The sequence below is a fragment of the Delphinus delphis genome, chromosome 11 (genome assembly GCF_949987515.2).
Source record: "Delphinus delphis chromosome 11, mDelDel1.2, whole genome shotgun sequence".
Taxonomy (NCBI): domain Eukaryota; kingdom Metazoa; phylum Chordata; class Mammalia; order Artiodactyla; family Delphinidae; genus Delphinus; species Delphinus delphis.
Genome location: NC_082693.1, coordinates 10,156,516 through 10,184,315, shown reverse-complemented (window position 1 = coordinate 10,184,315; position 27,800 = coordinate 10,156,516). Strand labels below are relative to the sequence as shown.

Below are 27,800 nucleotides of genomic sequence, written 5' to 3'. Positions count from 1 at the left end.
AGCTTAGGTTGATTGTTTCATGCGTTTATTGACAGACTTTCTTACCATTTCCAGTTCCTCTCTGAGGGCACAAATGGCTCTTTCCCGACTGGATACCAACTCTTCCAAATACTGATATCTCAGTTTTTTTCTGGCCCGGCACTCTCTTGCACTCTGCCGGCTCCTCTCGAGTTTTGCCTTCAAGTCAATTTTGGCTGGCTTTCGACCACGTTTGCCGGGCTTCTTCACTTTACCCCCAACAACCTTCAGCAAGAGAGAGAAACAGTTAATTTTTTTCCTAGTTCTGGGTCTAGGAAAGTGACTGCGGCTGCATATTAGCAAGGAAAACATTTACAAATAACCAATAAATGGAGCCTGTGGAACTAAGAAAGCATAATCCCATCAAATGCCTTATGATTCTTTGCTTCATAATTTCTTTTTCTGATATTTTTGATACCATGAATGTGAGAGAAGAAATAGTATAAGTTTTCATTATTTCTTCAATAATAAACTCGTTTTAATAATAAACTTTACAGAGCTTAACAGTAAACTTTATGAACCATATGTAGCTAGATAGTAAAAAACTAAAAGACTGCCATTAAATATTTTGTTCACATAGAATTTTTATTGACTTAATAAGTAAGACAAAATATTGAAAATTAAGTTCAGTATGATTTCAATCTTATAAAACAACACATAGAAGAAAGGATTGTAAAAGGTCAGTGGCGGGGAGGAATCAAGATGGCAGTGTGGGAAGACGTGGAGTTAGCGTCTCCCCACAACTAGGGTGCCTGACGGCCACTGGTGGGGGAACTCTGACCCCTAAGGAGATGAGAGGAAACCCAAAGTGAACTGGTAGGACGTAGGGGGACCGAAGGGGGTAGGAGAAGGGGAGGCCAGACAGGATCAGCGCCCCTGAGGCCAGGGAAATCAGAAGAGGCAGGTGGGAGGGACTCTTCCAAGAAGAGCAGGAGAGGAGTGGAGGGCCATCGCCCAGCCCACTCAGATGCAGGGAGCCTGCTGGGCTCCCAGGTGAGGTCCCGTGCCCTCTGAGACTGGGGTGGGGGGCATGCCTGTGCCCCTTCTGTTCCTTGAGCCTAAGCCCCACCCCCAACAGCACCCAGGGCCTTTTCCAGCCCCGTGGGTCCTGAGCATTGGCCCCGCCCACTGCCCAAAACTCACCCTTGTTTAGGCCCCGCCCTCCACAGCCAAGGCCTTCCCCCCCCCCTTTTTTTCCTTTCCCTCTGTTACTATTGTGGTACTGATATACCTTCCGGTTGTTGACATACCTATATTTTTACATTCTTTCTAACATATTTGTTAGTTTCTTCGTCTAATTTTATTTTTTACTTTATTATTTTTCTCCTTTTTTTTTTCTTGCCACCCCACATGGCTTGCGGGTCCTTGATTCGCCAGCCCAGGGTTGGGGGGAAGCTCCTGTGGTGGGAGCTCCGAGTCCGAACCACTAGACTAACAGAGAACCTCAGACCCCAGGAACTAACAGACAACTAACAGAGAACCTCAGACCCCAGCACTGGAGTGAGGTCTCACAGAGTTCCTTATCTCAGCACCAAGACCCAGCTCTACCCAATAGCCTACAAGCTCCAGTGTTGGAAGCCTCAGGCCAAACAACCAGTAAGACAAGAACACAATTCCACACATTAAAAAAATAATAATAATGAGATGGCACAAAAATATGTCACAGATGAAGGAGCAAGGTAAAAACCTACAAGACCAAATAAATGAAGAGGAAATAGGCAATCTACCTGAAAAAAAATTCAGAGTAACGATAGTAAAGATGATCCAGAATCTCGGAAATAGAATGGAAGCACAGACTGAGAAAATACAAGAAATGTTTAACAAAGATCTAGAAGAACTAAAGAACAAACACAGATGAGCAACACAATAACTGAAATGAAAATGCACTAGAAGGAATCAATAACAGAATAACTGAGGCAGAAGAACGAATAAATGAGCTGGAAGACAAAATGGTAGAAATAACTGCTGAGGAGCAGAATAAAGAAAAAAGAATGAAAAGAATTGAAGACAATCTCAGAGACCTCTGGGATAACACTAAATGCACCAACATTCGAATTATAGGGGTCCTGGAAGAAGAAGAGAAAAAGAAAGGGTCTGAGAAAACATTTGAAGAGATTATAGTTGAAAACTTCCCTAACATGGGAAAGGAAATGGTCACCCAAGTCCAGGAAGTACAGAGAGTCCCATAAAGGATAAACCCAAGGAAAAATACACCAAGACACAAATTAATTGCACTAACAAAAATTAAATTCAAAGAAAAAATATTAAAAGCTGCAAGGGAAAAACAAAAAATAACATACAAAGGAATCCCATAAGGTTATCGGCTGATTTTTCAGTGGAAACTCTACAGGCCAGAAGGGAGTGGCAGGATATACTTAAAGTGATGAAAGAGAAAAACCTACAACCAAGATTACTCTACCCAGCAAGGATCGCATTCAGATTCGATGGAGAAGTCAAAAGCTTTTCAGACAAGCAAAAGCTAAGAGAATTTAGCACCACCAAACCAGCTTTACAGCAAATGCTAAAGAAACTTCTCTAAGCAGGAAACACAAGAGAAGAAAAAGACCCACAAAAACAAACCCAAAACAATTAAGTAAATGGTAATAGGAACATACATATCAATAATAACCTTGAATGTAAATGGATTAAATGCCCCAACCAAAAGACACAGACTGACTGAATGGATACAAAAACAAGACCCATATATATGCTGTCTACAAGAGACCCACTTCAGACCTAGGGACACATACAGACTGAAAGTGAAGGGTTGGAAAAAGATATTCCATGCAAATGGAAATCAAAAGAAAGTTGAAGTAGCAATACTCGTATCAGATAAAATAGACTTTAAAATAAAGACTGTTAGAAGAGATAAGGAGGGACACTACATAACGATCAAAGGATCAATCCAAGAAGAAAATATAACAATTATAAATGTCTATGCACTCAACACAGGAGCACCCCAATACATAAGGCAAATGCTAACAACCATGAAAGGAGAAACTGACAGTAACACAATAACAGGAGGGGACTTTAAAACCCCACTTACACCAATGGACAGATCATCCTAACAGAAAATAAATACGGAAACACAAGCTTTAAATGACACAACAGACCAGACAGATCTAACTGATACTAAATAACCAAGAGATCACTGAAGAAATTAAAAAATACATCACTAATTATTAGAGAAATGCAACTCAAAACTACAATGAGGTATCACCTCACGCCGGTCAGAATGGCCATTATCAAAAAAGCTAGAAACAATAAATGCTGGAAAGGGTGTGGTGAAAAGGGAACCCTCCTACACTGTTGGTGGGAATGTAAATTGATACAGCCACTGTGGAGAACAGTATGGAGGTTCCTTAAAAACTAAAAATAGAACTATCATATGACCCAGCAATTCCACCCCTGGGCATATACTCTGAGAAAACCATAATTCAAAAAGAGACATGCACCACAATGTTCACTGCAGCACTATTTACAATAGCCAGGACATGGAACCAACCTAGATGTCCATCAACAGATGAATGGATGAAGAAGATGTGGCACATATATACAATGGAATATTACTCAGCCAGAAAAATAAATGAAACTGAGTTATTTGTAGTGAGGTGGATGGACCTAGAGTCTGTCATACAGAGTGAAGTCAGTCAGAAAGAGAAAAACAAATACCGTACACTAACACATATATATAGAATCTAAAAAAAAGAAAAAAAAAGAGTGGTACTGATGAACCTAGTTGCAGGGCAGGAATAAAGAGGTAGACATAGAGAATGGACTTGACGACATGGGGTGGGAGGGCGAAGTGAGAGCAGCATCAACATATATACACTACCGAATGTAAAATAGCTGGCTGGTGGGAAGCAGCAGCATAGCACAGGGAGATCGGCTCGGTGCTTTGCAATGACCTAGAGGGGTGGGATAGGGAGGATGGGAGGGAGGCTCAAGAGGGAGGGGATATGCAGACATGTGTATGCATATGGCTGATTCGCTTTGTTGTGCAACAGAAACTAACACGGTCTTGGGAAGCAATTATACTCCAATAAAGATCTATTAAAAAAAAAAGTCAGTGAGGATTTCTCTGATAGGTGTGATTATAAAAAGCTTTTTTCTCATCTGTATTTTTTATGATTTTTTAAATATTTACAATTAGAAAAACATAAAATTTGTATATAAAATTATGTGTATAAATAAATAAATAAGAATCCGAAACAATTTGGCTATCAATTCCCTCTTCAAATTTGTTGAGCCCAAGGGAACACACAGAAGTCCCTGAAATCTTCAGGATAATTGTCTCCTGCCTTTACAAGTCTATAATTATAACCCTAGACTGTCTCAGGAGATTTCTACCTGCTCCCTCTGGTGTCATAGACATCCTCTCAATATCCCTGTTATTCATTTATCTGCATAGGCACAGTTTTTTGGTGACTGCCAGAGTAATTTAATGTTCTTCACTGTTTAGCTTTGGAACCTCCCCAAGTTCTTATATAAGATGTAACTATGAGATAAAGATGATGAATTTTAAATACATGAAACTGAACTTATACATCAAATGAATTTCCTTTAAAGGAGTCACTTTGAAAGGGGTAAATTTATTCCAATGAATAAGCTTTCTTGGAAACTGCTTTTGGAGCCAGTTTCTTACAAGCCACAACACAAGATTACTTTCGCCGTATTACTTTCGAATGATACGTTATTCTTTAAATTCCCAATCTGATGGTCCGCTTTGTTTATCTGACGAGGCTCCAAATGATGTCTAGGTCTTTCTGAAAATTACCCTCAGAGAATAAAAATGTCACTACTTTAGTGTACTGAAAGGAATATTGTTGAGGCTTTAGAGGCAATTCTAAAAAAGAAGATGCAAAACTCAAACACTGGCAAATCATTGGAATAAATGCAGAAGTCTTACCAGGTAACAAAACTAAAAGGATCAATCTCCATTTGGATATAAAAACTCTAATTTGTTTGTGTGTTTGGAATCACTATTAATACCATAAACCAACAATGCACAGTACCCTATAAAGATCAGATCTTTACTTGGTATCATGGTTGGGTCAGGAAAACCAAACTTCAAATGTTAATCAGCTACATTTACCAGAAACTGTCATAACAAGACGGCGAACCACTGCATCTAGCATTTTATAGGGTGGCTCTGAAATGAGACTGAGGCTCTGAGGCTCTGGAAGAAAATCCTTTCCACCACCATCTTAAAAGCTAGCTGCTTCAGTACTACTCCCAAATTAGTTTTAACTTTTCAAAAACTGGTCTTTCAAAGCTTTCCTATTCTGTCTCATCACGTTTTGATTCCAATATAATAATATATACCTCAGGAAACTTTTTTTCAAAATCAAATATATGATTAGCACTTGAAGGATAACTAGTTGATCCAAATATTACTATGGGCTAAATTTTAAATTATGCCTATATTATATCAACTGCACAATTTCAATAAAGTATTTTGAAATCACCCTAGATTAAAACAAAGTGTATTTGCTATTGATAGTCTTTAAAAAGCAATATATTTATCGCCTAAAATCATGTCTATAGTGAAATAAATGGTAATCACATCTATTCTTTATGTAGTAAAATGAGTCATCAGTCACATACCACTCACTATAATCCAATACCTTATATATTGCTGTTTTTAATTAATTCAGGAATGGAATTCAGGAACGGCTGCCTTTGAGAAGCCAGCAAGAGGACACAGTGTACTGCACAGACTTCACTGATTTTTTACACAAACCTAGCATAGTCATAAAAATCAAACAAAAGGTATAGCCCTTTGTTTAGTTTTCATGGTAGCAAAATATTTAAACTGGAACTATTTTATTCCTTTTTTTAAATTAGAAAGGCACAGTAAATGAATCCAGGGTTCCTGCATTTTATGTCATCTGTAAAATTATATTTAAGACCACATAACCACCACTTCTCTAGCTTAATTTTTCCTCAGTAATAGACTGAATTATTGGCTTTTGGTGTCAGCTAAAATCTGATTAGCATGCCAGTTTTCAAGAGAGTGAAACACATCACAGGATTATTATAAATCTTAAGTAAAATAATGTATGAAAGCACTTTTTTAGAAAAAAAGGGTATTATACAAATATAGGTTAGTATACTAGTTGCCTTAACAACTGAACTTTACATATTTCATAAGCCATAAAGATTGGGGAACAGATAAGGGAAGTTAATAAGAAATGAGGAACCAGGGGACTTCCCTGGTAGTCCAGTGGCTAAGACTCCACACTCGCAATGCAGGGGGCCCAGGTTCAATCCCTGGTCAGGGCACTAGATCCCACATGCATGCCACAACTAAGAGTTCACATGCCACAACTAAAGATCCTGCATGCCGCAACTAAGACTCAGCGCAGCCAAAATACATTAATTAGTTAATTAAAAAAAAAAGAAATACATGCTGTATTTTAAAAGAAAGAAAAGAAATGAGGAACCAGAAACTAAAACTGAAATCAACCCCACAAATTCCTTAAATATGTCTGAGCCAAAAATTAGTCTTACCAATGTTTCTTAGAATTTTCACACAGTGATAACCACATTGTCCCCTTGCTCTCTCTTATTCTGTGAGGAAGCACATTAATGTGGCTAAATAAAAGTACTGATTTTTACGCACCAACACAAACGCCAAGAAGAAAACTATGAAAATAACCCCCCAATTTAACTTCTTTTCTGTTGTAGTTTTATTTCTACCGACATAGGGCCACATGAAAATTTAAATAGCTGTTATTGTAACATGGTACCTCTTTATCGGCTATCCATTTTACCTCCTCTTCCTCCCCAAAACACATTTGTGAGCTGCAGAGAAAAGGTCCTAAGGGAAACACTCACAAGGCCTGTCTCCCTAACCCACACCACCAAGAAAAGCAACCTGCCAGCCATTGATTTTGTCTTGCCCTGCACAGGGAACTTGTTTCACAAAGGTAGGATATTAGAGATGTTAGATTTCAGCAGGGCCTCTGCAATTCTAAGTCTGTCTTCATTATATGTTAAAAACGTTAAAGTAAGAATGAAGGTCCTACTTTTCTGTTAACTAGCTGTTTTTAACACTTTGAGATAAGCTAAAGCTAAAGGTCATGATTTTTAGAAAGTAAGCACCAAGGACTCTGTCATATTTTACCTTAGTACACAGTAAGTATTTAATAAATATGACAGATAAAACACAAAAGACATTCCTAAGTAGCCATTGAGTCATAGAAGACATCACAAGGGAAATAAGAAAAATACTTGGAGATGAATGAAAAGGAAAACACAATATACCAAAACTTTATGAGATACAGCTTAAGCAGTGCTCAGAAGTAGCCATAAACACCTAAATGAAGAAAGATTTTAAAATCAATAACCTAACTTTCTACCCTGAGAAACTAGAAAAAGAAGAGCAAATTAAACCTAAAACAAGTAGATGGAAAGAAATAATAAATATCAGACTAGAGATAAATAAAACAGAGAATGGAAAAACAACAGGGAAAAAAATATCAATAAAACCAAAAGTTGGTTCTTCAAAAAGACCGACAAAATTGACACACCATTAGCTAGACTGACCAAGAGAAAACATTCAGAATCCTAAACTCAAGACTGAAAGAGAAGACATCACTATTACCTTTACCAAAGTAAAAATGGTTTCACGGGAATATTATGAAAAATTGCCAAAAAACTAGATAACCTAGTTGAAATGGACAAATTTCTAGAAAGACACAAAGTAGCAAGACTGACTCAAGAAGAAATAGAAAATCTAAAAAGACCTATGACAAATAAAGAGACTGAAAAAGTAATCAAAAAAATTCCCATAAAGACAAGTCCAGGTGACTTCACTGGTAAATTACCAGACATTTAATAAATTAACACTAATTCTTTTAAAACCTCTTCCAAAAAGCGGAAGAGGAAAGAACATTTCCCAGTTCATCCTATGAGCCAATATTAGCCTAATACCCAAACCAAAGATATCATAAGAAAACTATAGACCAGTATGCCTCACGAATACAGATGGAAAAGTCTTCAATAAAATACAAGCAGACTAAATCTAACAGCATATAAAGAGGACTAGCTACCATAACTATGTGATTTATCCCAGGAATAAAGGTTGGTCTAACAACTGAAAATCAATTACTGTAATACACCATATCAATAGGAAAAAGGACAAAAATTACATGTTCATCTCAATAGACTCAGAAAAAGCACTTGACAAAATCCAACACCCTGGGGCTTCCCTGGTGGCACAGTGGTTAAGAATCTGCGTGCCAATGCAGGGGACTTAGGTTTGAGCCCTGGGGTCCGGGAAGATCCCACATGCCGCGGAGCAACTAAGCCCATGTGCCACAACTACTGAAGCCCGCATGCCTAGAGTCCGTGCTCTGCAACAGGAGAAGACACTGCAATGAGAAGCCCACGCACCACAACGAAGAGTAGCCCCCACTAGCCGCAATTAGAGAAAGCCTGTGCGCAGCAACGAAGACCCAATGCCAATTAAAAAAAAAAAAAATCCAACACCCTTATATGATTTTAGAAAAACCAAAACACTCAAAAAACTAGGAATAGAAGGGAACTTCTTCAACCTGGTAAAGGGCATCTATGAAAAAAAACACAGCTAACATCATTTAAAGGTGAAAGATTGAATACTTTCCCTCAAAGATCAGAAACAAAACAAGGATTTTTGTCTTCTCTTGTCACTTCTATTCAACATTGTACTGGAGGTTCTAGCCACAGCAATTAGGCAAGAAAAAGAAAGAGAAGGCATTCAGATTACAAAGGAAAAAGTAAAACTATTTCTATTTGAAGGTGATATGATCTTATATATAAAAAATCCTAAGGAATCCACAAAAAAACTATTAGCGCTCATAAATGAGTTGAACAAAGTTGCAAGACACAAGGTCAATATACAAAAATCAGTTGTGTTTCTATATACAATGAACAAGCTGAAAATGAAAACATTCCATTTAGAATATCATCAAAAAGAATAAAATACTTAGGAATAACCTTAATAAAATAAGTGCAGGGACTCCCCTGGTGGTCCCGTGGTTAAGAATCTGCCTTCCAATGCAGTGGACATGGGTTTGATTCCTGGTCAGGGAACTAAGATCCCAAATGCTATGGGGCAACTAAGCCCGCGCGCCACAACTACAGAGCCCATGCGCTCTGGAGCCTGCACACCACAACTAGAGAGCCTGCATGTCGCAACTAGAGAAAAGCCCATGCACCGCAACAAAAGATACCGCATGCCGCAACAAAGATCCCACGTGCCACAACTAATACCCAACTCAGCCTAAAATTAAAAAAAGAAAAAAGTGCAAGACATATACTGAAAGCCACAAAAATCACTGTAAGAAATTAAAGAAGACCTAATAAAAAGAAAGACATTCCATGTTAATGGATTGGTAGACTTAATATTGTTAAGATGACAATATTCCCCAAACTGAGCTATAGAATCAACACAATTCCTATCAAAATTCCAGCTGACATTTGCAGCAATTGACAAGATAATCCTAAAATTCATATGGAAATACAATGGACCCAAAAAAGCCAAAGCAATCTTGAAAAAGAACAAAGATGAAGGACTCACACTTTCTGATTTCAAAACTTATTAGCTACACTAATCAAGATAGTGTGGTACTGGCACAAGGACAGACATATAGATCAATGGAAAAGAATTGAGCATCCAGAAATAAACCTTTATGTTTACGGTCAATTGATTTTCAACAAGGTGCCAAAACAGTAGAGAAATGAGGAAAGAATAGTCATTTCAATAAACAGTGCTGGAACAACTGGATATCTACAAAGAAGAATTAACTTGCACTCCTACAACATGCCATACACAAAGATTAACTCAGAACAAAGGTCTGAATGTAAGAGAGGCAACTATAAAACTCTTAGAGGAAAACATACGAATAAATCTTTGTGACCTTGGATTAGGCAATGGTTTCTTAGGTATGACCTCACAAGCAACAAAAGAAAAAATAAATTGGACTTCACAAAATTAAAAATGTTCTGCTTCAAAGGACACCATCAAGGTGAAAAGACAATCCACTAGGAGAAAATATTTGTAAATCATACATAAGGGACTTACATCCAGAATATATAAAGAACACTCACAACTCAACAATAAAAATATAAATAATCCAATTAGAATGTGGGCAAAGTATCTGAATAGACATTTCTCCAAAGAAGATATACAAATGGCCAATAAGCATATGAAAAAATGCTTAACATCATTAGTCATTAGGGAAATGTGAATCAGAATCATGAGATACCACTTTAAACCCACTAGGATGGCTATATAATCAAAAAGACAGCCAAGAACAAGAACTGGTATAGATGTGGAGAAATGGAACCCTCATACATTGCTGTTGGGAATGTAAAATGGTGGCCACTTTAGAAAACAGTTTGGCAGTTCCTCCAAAATATTAAACACAGAATTACCATGTGACACAGCAATTCTACTTCTAGGTGTATCCCCAAAAGAAATGAAAACATATGTCACATAAGAACTTGTACACAGATGTTCAGAGCACCATTGTTCATGATAGCTAAAAAATGGAAACAACCCAAATATCTATCAACTGATGAATGGATAACAAAATGTGGTATAGCCATACAATGGAATATTATGCAGCCATAAAAAGGAATGGAGTACTGATACATGGTACAACATGGATGAACCTTGAAAACATGATGCCAAGTGAAAGAAGCCAAATACAAAAGGCCACATACTATATGATTCCATGTACATGGAATGTCTAGAATAGGCAATCTATAGCAACAGAAAGTAGATTCGTGGTTGCTTAAGGCTGGAAGGAGAAGGAGATAATAGGGAGTGGCTGCTAAAGGTTTTTTTGTTTTGTTTTTAATTAACAGACTTTGTATTTTAGAGCTGTTTTCAGTTCACAGGAAAATTCAGCAGAAAGTACAGAGTTCCCATATATCCCCTCTCTCTCTGCCTGCACAGTTTCACCTATTAACATCTTGCACTAGTGTGGTACATTTGTTACAACTGATGAACCCCATGTTGATATATTATTAATAAGTAAAGTCCATAGTTTACTTAAGGGTTCACTCTTTGTGTTGTACAATTCTATGGGTTTTGACAAATGCATCGTGTCATATATCTGCCATTAGAGTATAATACAGAATATTAAAATCCCTAAAAATCCCCTGCACTCTACCTATTCCTCCCTCTCCCGTGAACCCTTGGCAACCACTGACCTTTATTACTCTACAGTTTTGCCTTTTCCAGAATGTCAGATAGTTGGAGTCATATAGTACGTAGCCTTTTCAAACTGGCTTCTTTCACTTAGCAATATGTATTTAAGTTCCCTCACACCTTTTTGCAGCTTAATAGCTCGTTTCTTTCTATTGCTAAATAATATGAATAACATTCCATTATATGAGTATAACAGTTTGTTTATAAGGGTTTCTTTTGGGGTGATGAAAATGTTCTGGAATTAGATAGTGGTGATCATTGTACAACTGTGTGAATACACTAAAAAGTCACAGAATTATATACTTGAAAAGGATGAATTTTATGGTATGGGCTATTTTAAAAAATGACATGAACCTTAGAGGCAGAAAGAATAGCAGCAAAGGAAGAATCAAGGTGGCGCAGAGACACAAGCAGATGAGAAAGACCACGAGGGAGGGGAGGAGTCAAGCATAAAGCTCCTAATTTATGAGTTTTAAAAGGCTGAGAATTAAGATAAAACTACTGCATTTAGCCAAGAGGGAGCTCCTGATGCCACAGGCTCCCCAGTCAACGGGTTTAACGTCTGTGGAAAGCAGAGGTGTGATTGTAGATGCCCTTTAGGGGCTTCTTCCAATGAGGAGGACTCTAGTGTCCAGATTAAATCCTATTCCAAAGATTCTTGGATCATTTTACTTTGGCTTTTTAGGAACAAACAACAAAAACAAATTCAGAGCTAAATCTGGGCGTGCAAGGAGCAAGCACTCACTGCGGGCAAGGCCTTGAGCTAGGCCTCCACGTGTCAGGCTCACGTTATTTCACACCAGGGGAGGTTAACACTGTTATCCTCATCTTTTTCAGGTAAAGAGGGGAAATTTAATTTCTTATTTAACAACGATTTATTGAACACTCACTTTGCCCCAAACACTGTCAAACTCTAGGAATATTAATGTAAGAAGATAGGGTCCTTATCTTTTTTTTTTTTTTTTTTTGTGGTACGCGGGCCTCTCACTGTTGTGGCCTCTCCCGTTGCGGAGCACAGGCTCCGGACGCGCAGGCTCAGCGGCCATGGCTCACGGGCCCAGCCGCTCCGCGGCATGTGGGAACTTCCCGGACCGGGGCATGAACCCGTGCCCCCTGCATCGGCAGGCGGACTCTCAACCACTGGGCCACCAGGGAAGCCCAGGGTCCTTATCTTTAATATATTTATTAGACTTCTGAAATGCAGCAGACATGAAATAAACACCATTATAAAGGGCAGGATATCAGTACATACAGGAGTCCTGCTGGGAGAGGGATACACACACACACACACACACACACACAGATAAGCATAGTGATCTCTTTATTTCATGGATATAAAATCTAGATAGAACCCAAGCCCCCTGATTAGCATCACAGCAACTGACTCAAGACGCTCAGTTGTCACAAGCTGACTCACTCTCATCAAATGTGACTATTTCCCTTCTAGATTCCTAGGTAGGACTCATTAACCTGAACATATAACTCCCTGAAAAGGCTCTAAAGCTGACAGATGCTTTAAATGCAGTGCTATATTAATGCTATATAGTCATTCATTTAATGACTGGATTCATTTAATCCAGCTCACTGTGACATTAGTCACTTGATGGAGGGCAGCGGTGAGGAGGTTAACTAACGAATTTTTTCATTTTATGCGTCTCTGAAATTTCCCTCTGCTATTGGCGACTCTCTGTGCCCACCCACTGAAGTCATGCCAGTTTATTCCTTTACAACATGTCTGATTCAGCTCTTCTTCTCTATTCCTACTACCTACATTACTACCCTACTTACAGAGTATTGCCGTGGGTTTCCCAGTGGGTCTCCCTCCCATCCCTCCTTTTCCATCCTTACTTCCCTGGTTAATCTGTCTTGCAAAGAACTGCCAAGTTAGCCTTTCTTTTCAGCTTATTAAAATAACTTTAGTGTATTTTTTTTTCATTGTGAAAAGGTAATACCTGATCATTCTAGAGAGAACAAACTTTAACGGCCCTTTGGCCATGTCACGCTCCAGCTCAAGGGAAGGCCTCTGGCTCAGCACTGCTTACCAGTCACCAAATCCAGAATACTGACTTCCTGTAGCTGCTGTAACAACCACCATGAAGTTGGTGGCTTAAAACAACAGAAATGTACTCTCTCTGCTCTGGAGGCCAGAAAGCTGGCAGGGCTGCTGCACCCCCTCCAGAGGCCCTAGGGGAGAAGCCATCCTTCGCCTCTTCCGGCTGCTGGCAGCTGTGAGCATTCCTTCCTTTGTGGCCACGTCGATCCAGCCTCTGCCTCTGTGGTCACACTGCCTCCACAACTGTCTGTCAAATCCCCCTCTGCCTCACTCTTAGGGGGACACTTGCCATTGGATTTAGGGTTCACCCAGAGAACCCAGGATAAATTCCTCCTCTCAAATACTTAACTAAATCACATTTTTGGCCATATAATATTCACTCTTTTACCGTATAAGGGGACCGGTTCCATTAGCACATGGATGTATCTTTTTAGAGGCCACCATTCAGCCCACTACATCCAGGTTCCTGCTCACCGAGCCAATTTTCTCTTTCGTTTTTCCCAACAAGTCATGCCTGTGTCCTTGGGGAGCTCACCCCACGCCCTGCACTCCTACCTATACTCACCATTTCTCTAAACGCTCCCTCTCCACCCCCGCCCCTGCCGCCCGATCCAAACCTGCAAATATTATGCTCCCTTTGGTCAGGGCCAGCCCTGGCCCTCTTTCTGTGAAGCTCTTGCTGACAGTCACCTTCTGTCCACACATTATTTTTCGTCTCCGAATCTCTGGAACACATAGTCACCATCACGCTGAATTTACACGGTATACTGGTTATTTTTAGCGGCCTCACAGATTTAAGTTCTATCTCCCCAAGTGATGTGTGCACCGCAGGCACAGAAGCTGTGTTTTCTATTCCAATCCCCACTGTATCTGGCCCAGAGCCAGGCATTTAAAAGGCATTTATTAAAAGACTGATAACTGGATGAATAAATGCAAAGAAAAATTAGCAATATTTTGCAATTTAATTTAAATTGGTATTACTATGACCACCACTACCACCAGCTAATAGAAGTTGATAAAAAAAAGAAAACCAAACCTCTCTCATAAGGGATATAAAATCTCAAAAACCAATCAATAACTCTTATTATTTTACCACCCTTTTAGCATTTATTTACATCCTAATGCTCTTAATTCTTTTTTTAAAAAATATATTTATTTATTTATGGCTGTGTTTGGTCTTCATTGCTGGGCGCGGGCTTTCTCTAGTCGCAGCGAGTGGGGGCTACTCTTCATTGCGGTGCGCGGGCTTCTCATTGTGGTGGCTTCTCTTGTTGAGAAGCACGGGCTCTAGGCACGCAAGCTTCAGCAGTTGTGGCTCGTGGGCTCAGCAGTTGTGGCTCGTGGGCTCTAGAGTGCAGGCTCAGTAGTTGTGGCGCACGGGCTTAGTTGCTCTGTGGTATGTGGGATCTTCCTGGACCAGGGCTCGAACCCATGTCCCCCTGCATTGGCAGGCGGATTCTTAACCACTGCGCCACCAGGGAGGTCCCCTAATGCTCTAATTCTTAAGGCGACACATAGAAGTTTCAAGTTGTTAAGTCTAAGAGAATTACTGCATTTACATGAAGTGGCAGCATCAGCCCCAGCTAAGAAGGAAAATAGCAGGAAAGCTTGTTTCACTTTTCTTTTGAAAACATAAAGTGAAACGTTATCTGCCATCGATTAAAGAAAAATAAGATAGATATGAATGCGGCCAGCCACTGCTCTTTACCACTTTAAAGAAAAAAACAAGCAGCTATACTTTCATTTGGTGTCAAGGCTCCCATAACTTCCTTCACAGCTGTTGGTTAGGCTTCTTCTCTTTTCTTATTTACCAGATCTTCAGAAAGAGAGAAAGTCTAATCACATCTTCCTGCTGCTAACACTTCTGTCAGTTTTTCTCATCAACAGAGGAGAAACAAGATAAAGCAGGCATTTCTGACTGTAACTCCTGCCTCTCCTCTCCCGACCCCTAATCCTCCCCTTCCCCAGCTATTACTGTTTGAAGCTAAATATAATACATGTATTTTAGCAATGCCCCAAACTGTTACAAACTGACTCAGTAAGAGTGGCCTACAGGCATATCTCATTTTATCGTGCTTCACTTTACTGCATTTTTTTACAAACTTAACGTTTATGGCAATCCTGCATTGTTGGATGATGGAGCATTTTTTGGCAGTAAAGTATTATTTAAGTAGGGTATGTACTTTTTTTTTTAGACATAATGCTATTGTATACTTAATCGACTACAGTATAATGTAGACATAACTTTTATATGTACTAGGAAACCAACAAATTCATGTGACTTTGCTTTATTACATATTTGCTTTACTGCAGTAGTCTGGAAATGAACCCACAGTATCTCTGAGAGGTCGGCCTGTATACTTAACTGTCTTTGCTTCTTTACTACCCACTCTTCCCCAACCGCTACGTTTTGGCTTCTGCCCCATCACTCTGTTGAAACTTCTCATGCTAGGTTCATAAACAATCTCCTGTTTTTGAAGTCCAATGGATACTTTTTCACTACTTACACATGGAATAACAACCTTTTTTTCCCTGGTTCTCCTGTACCACTAACCTCTCCTTTTCAGTTTATTGTGCTGAGTCATATTCCTTGGCCTCTTCTGATCATTTTACAGTTTTCCAGGGTTCTGTCTCTTTAGCTCTCTCTTCTGTCCACCGTCTTCATCCTTCAAGGATTTTATGCACGCTGCATCAACCACAACCTACCTTGTAATGGTCTCTAGCATGGTCTTCAGCTCAGGCCTTTCTTCTGAGCAATCTAACCAAGCTGGTGAGGAGTCACAGAGGACCAGCATTTATTTTGAACCCATTATGTACTAAGTTTGTTTTAATACATATATAACATTTAATTCTCACACTAACTCAATAAGGCTTTATTAACACATCCAATTATAGGTAAAGAAATACAGTTCTGAAAAGATTAAAATAATTGGCCAACATAAACCATAGCAGTATTTTCTCAGGTCAGTCTCCCAAGGCAAAAGAAATAAAAGCAAAAATAAACAAATGGCACCTAATCAAACTTTAAAGCTTTTGCACAGCAAAGGAAACCATCAACAAAAAAGACAACCTATAGAATGGGAGAAAATATTTGCAAACAATGCGAATGACAAGGGGTTAATATCCAAAATATTAAACAGCTCACATAACTCAATACCGAAAAAACAAAAACCCAAACAACAAATGGGCAGAAGACCTAAATAGACATTTCTCCAAAGAAGACATACAGATGGCCAACAAGCACATGAAAAGATGTTCAACATCGCTTATTATTAGAGAAATGCAAATCAAAACCACAATGAGGTATCACCCCACATCTGTCAGAATGGCTATCATCAAAAAGTCTACAAATAATAAATACTGGAGAGGGTGTGGAGAAAAGGAAATCCTCCTACACTGTTGGTGGGAATGTAAATTGATACAGCCACTATGGAGAACAGTATGGAGGTTCCTTAAAAAAACAAAAATAGAACTACCATATGATCCGGCAACCCCCCTCCTGGGTATATATCTGGAAAAGAGGAAAACTCTAATTCAAAATGATATATGCACCCAGTGTTCACAGCAGCACTATGGCAGTCCACAGCCAAGACATGGAAACAACCCACGTGCCCATTAACAGATTACTGGCTTAAGAAGATGCGGTATATATATACATACAATGGGATATTACTCAGCCATAAAAAAGAATGAAATATTGCCATTTGCAGCAACATGGATGGACCTAAAGAATATTATACGTAGTGAAGTAAGTCAGACCAAGACAAATATTATATGATATCACTTAATGTGGGATCAAAAAATAATACAAATGAACCTATATACAAAACAGAAACAGACTCACAGACATAGAAAACAAATTTATGATTACCAAATGGAAAAGGGAGGGGGGTAGGGATAAATTAGGATTATGGGATTATCAGATACATGCTACTATACACAAAATAGATAAGCAGCAGGCATTTACTGTGTAGCACAGGGAACCATATTCAATACCTTGTAATAACCTATAATGTAAAATAATCCAAAATATATATATATATAACTAAATCACTTTGCTGTATACCTGAAACTAATACAGTACTGTAAATCAACTATACTTCAATAAAAAAATAATAATCTGTCCAAAATCATAATAGCTTTAAGTGGCGGAAATTAGATTTGAACTCTGGTTATATGCCAAAATCTATGTTCCTTCCTGATTGGACCATCTGCCTCTAGTCTTGTTCCAGTTCCTACATCTTTACCCTAATCCAGTCTCCATATAGCCATGAACATTTTTTTTGAAAACACAAATCTGATATCATCACCTTTGCTTTAAAATCCTTTAATAGCTCCTCAACAACTATGGTGCCTTGGTTTTCAAACAGAATTCAAATTCCCAGGCCCTGTTCCCCAAAATTCTGATTCAGTCTTCTTTATTTCACACTTTGAAAAATACTGGCCCAAATTTCTGAGCTTAACTTGCCAAGCAAATCATGATCTGGCCCCTGATTATCCGTCCATCCTTATCTCTGCCCACACCTCTAGTTGTGCCTTATGCTCTAGCTCAGGGATCAGTAAACTCCAGCCCAACTGGCAAGCCAAAGCCAGCCTGTTGCCTGTTTGGGGAAATAAAGTTTTATCAGAACACAGCCATATCCATTCATTACATTCTGCCTACAGTTGCTTTCACGCTGCAGTGGTAGAGTTAATTGCGACAGATCAATCACATGGCCCACAAATATTTACTATCTGCCCCTTTAAAGAAAATTCCCCAATTCCTGCTCTAGCTTGTAGCAAAATACTTATTTCCCAGTGCAATATGCTTTAGTATAGGACGTTCCCTCTTTCCCATTTTCTGAGGGAATCCTATTCTTCTTTACAGATTCATTCCTACTGTGTGAACCCATGTCTGACATACCCAGTCAGGCATCCATTCTTAGTGCCCCCAAAGCACTTTGCCATGACTGCCCTCATTTCTTACCTCACCACGTTGTAATTATTTTTCTGTATGTCTGTCTAGCCCACTGAAACATAAGCTCCTGAGAATAATTACAAACTCTTACCTGTCTTTGTATCTCTAGCACAATGCCTCGTATTACATACATATTAGGTGTCTAACAAATGTTTGACAATGAATGAATAAATGAACAAACTTTTAGGAAAACCTTAAAGAGCAAAACATTCTGAATGAGGTTATTTAAACTTAGATTTCAACTGATATCTGTAGAGGTACCCTAGTTAAAATGTACCCGTAGCCTGCGCAGGTAAGGAAGGCACATTTAAAACATGAATATCTACTGTCTAGTTTGGTAAACGAGCTGGCTCTTCTGTCTTGCTATCATGGAAAGCATGGATAGAGCAGGAGAACAGAAAAGGAAGAAATTCTCTGGGCTCCGTGGCACTGCCCAAGGAAGGTAGTTCCAACTATAGCAAAAGATGGCTAAGGGGCCGACAGGAGGGACTTCAGGGGCCAAAGGACAGCTCTGGGAATGTCAAAGAGATTTTTGGCCGGGTTAAAATTTTTGTGAGAACAGCAGTACTCACCGAAGGGGTAAGGAAGGTATAAGAAACCTCATTTTCAAAGAATCATGTGGAGCACAGGTGGAAAGGAAGTATGGAGGAGAAGGGCAGCTCATCTTAGCATCCTGTGGCCAGTGGCTGACACGCTCTCTCACCAGTCCCTCAGCTGGAACTTGGTGCCCTAAACTGTCAGGCTGGGCAATACAGAATGGTGGTCTTTTACCAGCTTAGTCTGCGGCAGGAACACAGCTGGTCTAGGATATTTCAAGTTACTCATTCATTCATTCGATAAACATGAAAGTCAAATAGAAAATAAGAAACCCTCTATGATCAAAGCCTCTGAAAATAACACATTTCAGTTTTTTTGTAATTGAACGCAGCACGTTAGGGAGAAGAGGCTTTCATAAAAACAAGCGCTTTTTCTTAGTGGTGGACAAGCAGGTAGACTCAGGACACTACCTTTCTCACACAATCTGACAGTTAAGGGCACAGTTTAAGGTCATTTCATGCCCCATCCCGTTGTCCCTGTCCCAGTGTGGGGCATAGTTAGGAGCAGAGGGTAGCATGGGGGAAACACAGCTGCAAATGCCATGCAACAGCGCACACTTAAAAATTACTAAATGAGCATCTCAGGTGCCTACTGCACTGTGTTAAAGACCGAGGAAGTCCCTGACAGGTAATATGATAAGGATAATATTTTCTGAGTGCCTGTCACGTGTTAGACTCTATTCGATGCTTCATATGCATTATCTCTAATCCTCAGCAAAGCCTGGGAAGAAGGTACTGACCATCTAACAGACAGAATGGAAGCTCAAAAAGGTTAAATAACTTAGCCAACATTTTTGGCTTCCCACCTAGCCTAAGTAGAAATCTATTCAATCAGAATTTGAGATCTGCTACTTAGCACTTCCCCAAGCCCAGTCTGTCTCTTGCGTTATTTCTCCCCTTAGCTGTAGTCTGTATACTCTGGCTGGCTGGCTCAATAGAGCAAACTGATTAATAAAGCCCAGGTACATCTAGGGCAGTCTCCTTAATGCCACTCTGTTCCAATTCAATTCAATCACTATTAACCAGTACTCTATGATGTAACATAACAGGCACATTGCTACCTACCTGGAAGGCAAAGCTGCACTCCCATTCAAAACTGTCCTGCCCTGACTCCAGGAAACTAGATGGCAGAAGGTGGAAAGCTCTTGGCAAACTCATTCACCACCACTGATGAAAACAACTCAAAATACAGAATCTTTATAAAGGGATTCATCACATCATCATCATGTTTCCTGACCTGCTCATTCAAATACTGCCTCTCTGTAACTGCTGCACCTGCCCACTTTGTCCTCTTCCTGTTGCCCTGGCCTTGCTGTCAGCCAGTTTGTCATCTTTTATGCTCTCACCAGCACAACCACCATATACTTTCAAGCCTCAACTATCCCCTTATACAGGGGAAAATGGAACCTGAGACTCCATCACCCATACATAATGTGAGGGAAAAGTGTGTTTTGTGTGTGAGTATGTAGGTATCTACTAGGAGAATACAATTTTGCAGGACTGTAACAACTAGAGCACAGGGAAAGGCAGGCCTAGGAGCCTTTTTAAAAGACTGTTTCATACCGCCTGACTGCTGAAAGAGCAGTCCAGTCTTGCTGTACGTGGCATTTAAATATCACTCAACCACAGCTACGACATGTATTCAAAGTGAAAGTAGTGTATTCACAGAGGCACTATCCATCCAGAGACATCTGAAGTGGTTTTTCTTTTCTGTAATCATTAAAGATTGAAGAAACTGCTGGTTTTTAAATACCGTCACAATACAATGAATTAATAAAGAATGAGTACTGAATTCGTTTTGCTTAGCTATGAACATTCTAAGAAGTTATGAAAAGCCTAGCCCCCAAAATTAACTTAACTCTTTAGGCAAAACCGTAACACTTTATACCTTCCACTAGAGCTTGCCTGTTTCTAGAAATAAGTCCTATGTTATTTTATAGGTAGATAAGATAACTCAAAATCCTATGTATTTTTCTTGAATTTATTTGAGATTACTGAAGACTCTGAGAAAGTTATTACATGTTTCAAAGGTTCAAAAAAGAAACAACTGAAAATTATGTAGAATATACTGTGAGAGTCTCAAACAGAGGACATAAAAGAATATGTTGCTTTAGCATCCTTTCCCAGCCATATCTAGGAAAGATAGTGGATACAGTATTTGGACTTAATTTCAAAATTAACACTGAAAGATCAAGCTAGCAAAGGTTGTTATGGAAAATTCTCTTCTGATTTTTCTGGAAAACTTTCAGAACTCCTCCTTTCTGTCTGGGAAATACCACTTCCTATTAGGAGGGGTTTGCTACTTCACAAATAAGCTTCCTCTAGTGAGTCCTGATTCCAGAGTACTGCCTTGGGCTTTCCCTGCTTGCATTTCTCTCGGAGCCTTCTGCAGGAACAGGAAGAGGAGATAAGGTAGAATAACAGAAGCAGCACAGAGAAGATGGAAATTTTTTCAATCTCTCTGAGGATAGGTGAAACAAAAACTTGATAGCAGCAAAATGTTACTGGTTAGACGGAGGGGGAAAGGGTACCCAAATGAAGGAAAAAGCTATCACAAGCGGCATGCCAGAGAGTGTGGAAAGTAAGACCTCTGGAAAGCATAGGGAAGAGTGTCTATTTTGAAAACTGGCAAACTCTAGAGTCTGATTCCTTAAAAAAAAAAAGTCCAACTTCCTAAACACTCTAAAACATCGATAAGCTGATGATGAATAAACTGACTATCACTATCTTCATGACATATAACTAGACAACACTAACGCGGATAGACAAAGGTTATACATAAACTATATGAATTAACCAATAATGAATACTGTCGGTCACCTTATCATCATAGGGATAAGTGATCTGGATAGAGAAAGGGGGATGGGGATGGAATATTAAGATAGATTAACAAGAAGGAATTCATTCCTTTTCTTGGAGAAGGCTTTCTAGAGGAGGTTAGATTCCAGACGCTGGACGAATAGCAACAGGAGCTTAGCAGAACAGCTCAGAGGGGGAGTGAACCGATTATATGAATGGGGCATTGAGTAAGGGAGCCTGGGAGAAGAAAGGGGGACCGTCAAGGGGAAAAGGGCCGGTTCAGGGTGCCCTAGTTAAGGTCTCCAACGTGGAGAAACGCTGGGTGGGGGCAAAGGAAGGCCAAAAGAAAAAGCACAGTAGTTTCTTCACTTATCTCGGGAGGACTAGGGTTTACACTACCTGGAAAAGCTGACCAACAGGCTTGCCCTGGGTGTGATTTTCCAGAGGAGTGGGCCCTTGCTGGAAGAACGCAGCCCGCTGTTCCCTCAATTCCTGTCTGGGTAGCTGGGGTCATAGCTGGAGGCGCAGAGATGTCTAAGGCCGGTGTCTCTTGGGTGCTGCGTGGGTTACGGGGCTGAGGCTCAGCGGCGGGCACTTAGCGACAAGCAGGCGGCGGCTGCAGCAGCTGCGCGTGCAAACCCCGGGACTTACCTTACTGTCATCCATCTCGGCAGACAGGCCAGCCCGGCCGGGCGCTCCCTCCCCCGGCCCTCCCCCGGCTCAGCCGGCCTGGCCCGGCCCGGCCCCAGCCCCGGGGAAAGAACGGGATAAGGTTCTGACTGCCTCCTCCTCTCGCCTAACAGTTCGCTTCCCTGATGCCACAGTCACGGGGACGAGGGACCAGTTCAGGGATGGCAGAGCGGACCCTGGAGGCGGCGCAGAACGCCTCCCTTCGCCGCGGCTGCCTCCTCCTCCCCCTCCATGACAGGCTCTGGCTGTGTTTACAGACGCCCTGGAGAGAGGCCCGGACCGGAGAGAGGGCGGCAGCGCGGCGCGCGGATTGGCTGCTTCGGCTGCCGTAGCACCGCGGCATTCTGGGGATTGTAGCTTTCGTTACCGCGGTCTCTGCGCGGCGAACCAAAAAGGAAACTACGATGTCCACAGAGCCTCAAGAAAGGCGTCCGTTTTCCTGCCGGCGAGCGCTACGCAGGAGGGGCCGAAACTACGTTTCCCACAATGTTTTGGTCCCTGGGTTCCAGCGGTCCGGGCGTAGGGAGGGGACCCTAGGAGCCCCGCAGAGGCGGACCTGAAGGAGGGGCCCTGGGAGCAGGCCCTCCTCATAGACACCGAGGAAACCCTGTTTATTTTAAAAATTCACCCCCCCCAAACAAAACAAACAAAAAACCTAAGAATGCACAATGGTGCAGCTCCTTCTGGAAACCATTTGACAGTTCCGATATTAGACATAGAGTTACCATATGGCCGCAATCCCACCGGAAATGACACCGTGTGTCCCCACGAAAACTCGTGCAGTAACGTTCTGTCCTAAAGGCGTTATTCTTAGTAGTCAAAAAGTGGAAACAACCCAAGTGTTCAACAGTGGATGAATGGCTGGCCAATTGTGGTATTTATATTCAAAGGAGTATTATTCCTCAATGAAAAGGTATAGGTACCGATACATGCTGCAATGTGGATGCGCGAGGATGAGCCTTGAAAACACACAGTGAAAGAAGCCAGACCCAGAAGGCCACATATCGCGGATTCCACTTATAATGAAATGTCCGGAATAGGTACATTTAAAGAAACAAAAAGCTGGTGAGTGGATGTAGGGGGCTAGGGTTGGGGAACAGCAGGGAGGGAGGGGGGCCAGGAATGGGGAGTGGTTTTTAATAGGTACTGGGTTTCTTTTGAGGTGATGAAGCTGTTTTAAAATTGATTTAGGGATGGCTGCACAACTCTGAATATACTAAAACCCACTGAATTGTATACTTTAAATGAGTGAATATTATGGTATGAGAATTACATCTCAATAGTAAGTAACAAAGAATGTCTTGGCATCCTCCTGATTAGTAAAGTCAGTGAGCTTGTTGTTTTGGCCTGTGTTAGGCCATTGAGAATTTGACAAAGATTGTCTTTATTAATGTTATTCTGGAGAGCCCCTTTGACTCACTCCTTTTCAGACTCCTACAGTGCTTTGCTAAACCCTTCCAAAGTTCAAATGAGGTAGAGTTCCCAGATTTAGCAATAAATATACAGGGGCTTCCCTGGTGGCGCAGTGGTTGAGAGTCTGCCTGCCGATGCAGGGGACACGGGTTCGTGCCCCGGTCTGGGAAGATCCCACATGCTGCGAAGCGGCTGGGCCCATGAGCCGTGTCCGGAGCCTGTGCTCCGCAACGGGAGAGACCACAACAGTGAGAGGCCCGCGTACAGCAAATAAATAAATAAATATACAGGACACTCACATTTGAATTTCAGATAAACAAGTACCTTTTTAGTATAAGTATGTCCCATACAATACTTGAGACACACTTTTACTAAAAAAAGCATTCATTGCTTATCTGAAAGTCAGATTTAACTATGCGTCTTCTATTTTATCTGACAACTCCAAATTGAGGAAGAGTAATAATAGAAAAGCAGAATTGTCTCTGTCCGATATGTACAACGCTTCAGAGGAACTAAAGCAGGTCAGTCCCTCAGAAGTAAATGCCGCCTAACCAGGTCATCATGTGGGGTTGCAACTTTCGGCCCAGCCAGGGTGGGGGGGCATCTGTAACCTCCAAACCGCATTCCACGCAGTCTCAAAGACGTCTAGCCGCATCCTCTCTGATGCTCAGGGGAGCAAAGCCTGTGCTCCTTGCAGGTTCTTCTCCTCTTTCCTCACCTAATACCCCTTTTCCGTGCCCAGTAAGGCCTCAGTCCTCCTCCCCAGCTATGCCCTTGCCACTGCTAAGCCCTCTTTTTCGGCGTGGAACTGCCTTTCCCCCGGGGTTAGTCCTCTGTCACTCTGTCTGCATCCCTGCTGACAAAAGTGCTCCGGGCCCTCAGGAAGGAGGACTAAGACGTTTTGAACCAGGTGATGGAAATTTAAACACGTGCTAGGGAAGTCATATGTACACCAACTTCAGGAGAGTGGTTTTCTCTAGGGAGGGAGAGAGAGAAATGGGATGGAGAGGGTCTTGCGGTGGTTAGCTGTAGATTTAACTTTTTTTTTAAAGAATGGTAACATTTTTATTTATTTATTTATTTTTATATTTATTTTTGGCTGTGCTGGGTCTTCGTTTCTGTGCGTGGGCTTTCTCTAGTTGCGGCGAGCGGGGGCCACTCTTCATCGCGGTGCGCAGGCCTCTCACTATCGCGGCCTCTTGTGGCAGAGCACAGGCTGCAGACGCGCAGGCTCAGTAGTTGTGGCACACGGGCTTAGTTGCTCTGCGGCATGTGGGATCCTCCCAGACCAGGGCTCGAACCTGTGTCCCCTGCATTGGCAGGCAGACTCTCAACCACTGCGCCACCAGGGAAGTCCTAGATTTAACTTTTAAAGAGATGAAGCAAATATGTGAAATATTGTGGTGGAGAGTACGGTGTATTGTTTTCTTCGTATTTCTGTACATTGAGAAACTATAAACATCCTCACTTTAGAAAGTGTGGAAATACTTTAAATTATTTACTAAAAATTTAATTTATAAAAACAAACAATCGGGCTTCCCTGGTGGCGCAGTGGTTGAGAGTCCACCTGCCGATGCAGGGGACACGGGTTCGTGCCCCGGTCTGGGAAGATCCCACATGCCGCGTAGCGGCTGGGCCCGTGAGCCATGGCCGCTGAGCCTGTGCGTCCGGACCCTGTGCTCCGCAATGGGAGAGACCACAACAGTGAGAGGCCCACGTACCACAAAAAAAACACAAAAAACAAACAAAAAAAAAAACAATCACATCATAAAATAAGACTTGGTAAAGGGAAAAAATCTTATGAAGAAGTATTATATAGTCATATGTTAAATATTTGCTGAGAAGTACCCAGGATTGGTAACAAAGGGGTGAGGAAGAACAGAAGAAAAGTATTTGCTTCTGTAAATTTAAATCCTCAAGGAGCCTATAATCCAGGAAGGAGAAATTCACACATACAGGAGACTAAGAACAATCACTAAACGATACAGACCAAGTTTAATATCTATGTGCTAAGTTGTTCAGAGTGGGTAGGGAGAGCCAAGCATCAGGCTGATTCATGGCAAAGGAAAAGTGAACACAGCAATTTTTTTTTTTTAAGGAGTGGGAGGAAGCTTAGATGAAGAATATAATCTCAGGGTCCTGGACATATTTTGTATACATGGTTTTCAATCTTTTCTTCCTATATTGCCTTCTCGAAAGGAACCTCCGAATCATTCAGTTCCTTTGAAAAATGCATATAATTTTCTCCTCCCTCCCCTCCCCACCTTTCCTCCCCAGCACACACAAACACATTTCATGTGCTCTCAGACACCCCACATAGAGGCACTGTTGGCCTGTGATGCGTCAGGTCTCTGCTGTTGCTGTGGAGTTTCTTGTAGTGAATTCCTAAACAGCATGGCACACACCCACTCCTTCTTGATCTGCATGCCTTCCATGCCCTCATCTCTCTCTTTCTCCTGCTCCCCTTACTGCTTGGCTAAAAGAGCACAGGTGTCTAAACAGAGCCAAGATGATCATGTTACTCCCTGGGCCACATGGGTCTGCTTGGCACTAGCCCCTGGGGAACATCAGAGAGAAAGGAAGCTCATTAAAATAGCTTGTTAGGCTCCAGCTGGCTTTCCATTAAGTTTGACACATAAGAGTCTAAGAATTTAAAAATTATCCAGCCCTTCCCAAACGTTCAATGGAAATGAAAATTGGTTGATTCAATTCTGCCGTGCAGATTTGTGCTAGACTCATCTCCAATCTAGAAATAGCAATAATGAACAACAAAACCTTCCAAGAAAGAAACAAAGGTGGCCGTGAAATTGACCACGGTAACTTCTGACCCACCTTAACACACACCATACATTTGGGGAAGAAGGTATCCCAGAGTCACCCCAGAAGTGACCCGTCGTTACTTCTCTGTCCCTGGCCTGTCTTCTCAAAGAGTTGATCATCTGTGGCTGAGTGATAAAGATTTTTAAAACGCAGCATGGTTGTACAGTGAATCTGTGGATGGTCCCGATTATGACACAGAGACGGGGAAAGAGAAGGAGGAAAACTATTCAAAGAAAAAAAACAAACCACTGATTGAAGAGAGGTAGGGGGTGGCATAAGATTAAGAGAGGAGGGTAAGGGAACAAAAATTAACCTTATTTAGAAACCACAAACAAGGGGAACAGTACAATATTCTACATTCAGGAATGCCATGGCTACATTGATATGTAAATCTGGCACTAGAACAACAGAGTATTATTGCCGCTGATATGGTAATCTTCAGAGGTACAGAGAAAAAGTGGGTGGGTCATGTGAAATTCATGAAATGCTTGAGGTGAACTCACTGTTGAAGTTTTAGTCCTGTTTTGTTTTTTGTGTGTGTTTTTTCCAACGTACTTTATAGATAAGTATTTCTCTGTCCTTTTTGTTTCCGAAAAGTTTAGCTTATTGTCATGAGGCTATAAAATATTCCATTTCAAAAGTTTGGTTCTGTTCTAAAGGCATTTTGCAAAATGCTCCCCCCTCCTTTGCCTACACGGACAAATATGCCTACATTTGCATACAGCACAGTACCTGTTTACTCTGCATTGGCTAGAAAGTTCAGAAGCAAGAGCCTAAAGGAACATTTTCAGAATGAGCACATAATTCAGCCTCCAGCTTGTCAGCAGGAGCAAAAGAAATAAATGATGCCACAAAGGACTGAAACAGTCTGTTGCCGAGGAATGAAAAAAGATCTGATCAGCATAAAAATAAGGAAGAGAAAATGAAGCTCAAGGAACCAAAACCTTCCACGTTCAAACTTTCCCTTACCTCTTCCCCTTCACCAATGTACTGAAAGTGTCACCTCCAACTCAGCAACAGCTTTTCTCAGTATCCTCCCAACTACCATTTCTACTGAAAATACTAAGCCTTATGTACCTCACACTGTAGGAAAGAATGAAGTGTGCCCTTGCTTAAGTAAAAAAATGGGAAATTATTTGGCCAATAAGCAACTGTTTAAAACTAAACCACCCTTTATAAGAGATGGCTTGCTAAGCATCACTATTAGTCATTTACACTTTAGTATGAATGTGCTTCTTTTTTTTTTTTTCT

The 27,800-nt window shown here is 41.0% G+C and overlaps 2 protein-coding genes across 2 annotated transcripts in view; one reads left to right on the top strand and one right to left on the bottom strand.

Moving 5' to 3' along the window:
- The window catches only part of CREBL2 (cAMP responsive element binding protein like 2), a 30,400-nt gene extending 7,808 nt beyond the window's left edge, over positions 1 to 22,592 (bottom strand). The window contains exons 1-2 of the mRNA XM_069541224.1: positions 22,278 to 22,592; positions 46 to 243 (exon numbers count right to left, since the gene is read on the bottom strand). Of these exons, the coding sequence (XP_069397325.1) occupies positions 46 to 243; positions 22,278 to 22,292 (213 nt within the window). The 5' untranslated portion in view covers positions 22,293 to 22,592. The remainder of the gene's footprint in view (positions 1 to 45; positions 244 to 22,277) is intronic.
- Positions 22,593 to 23,156: 564 nt separating this feature from the next.
- The window catches only part of DUSP16 (dual specificity phosphatase 16), a 119,775-nt gene continuing 115,131 nt past the window's right edge, over positions 23,157 to 27,800 (top strand). Inside the window, exon 1 of the mRNA XM_060024313.1 lies at positions 23,157 to 23,381. The gene's annotated coding sequence lies outside the window, so the exon portion shown is untranslated. The remainder of the gene's footprint in view (positions 23,382 to 27,800) is intronic.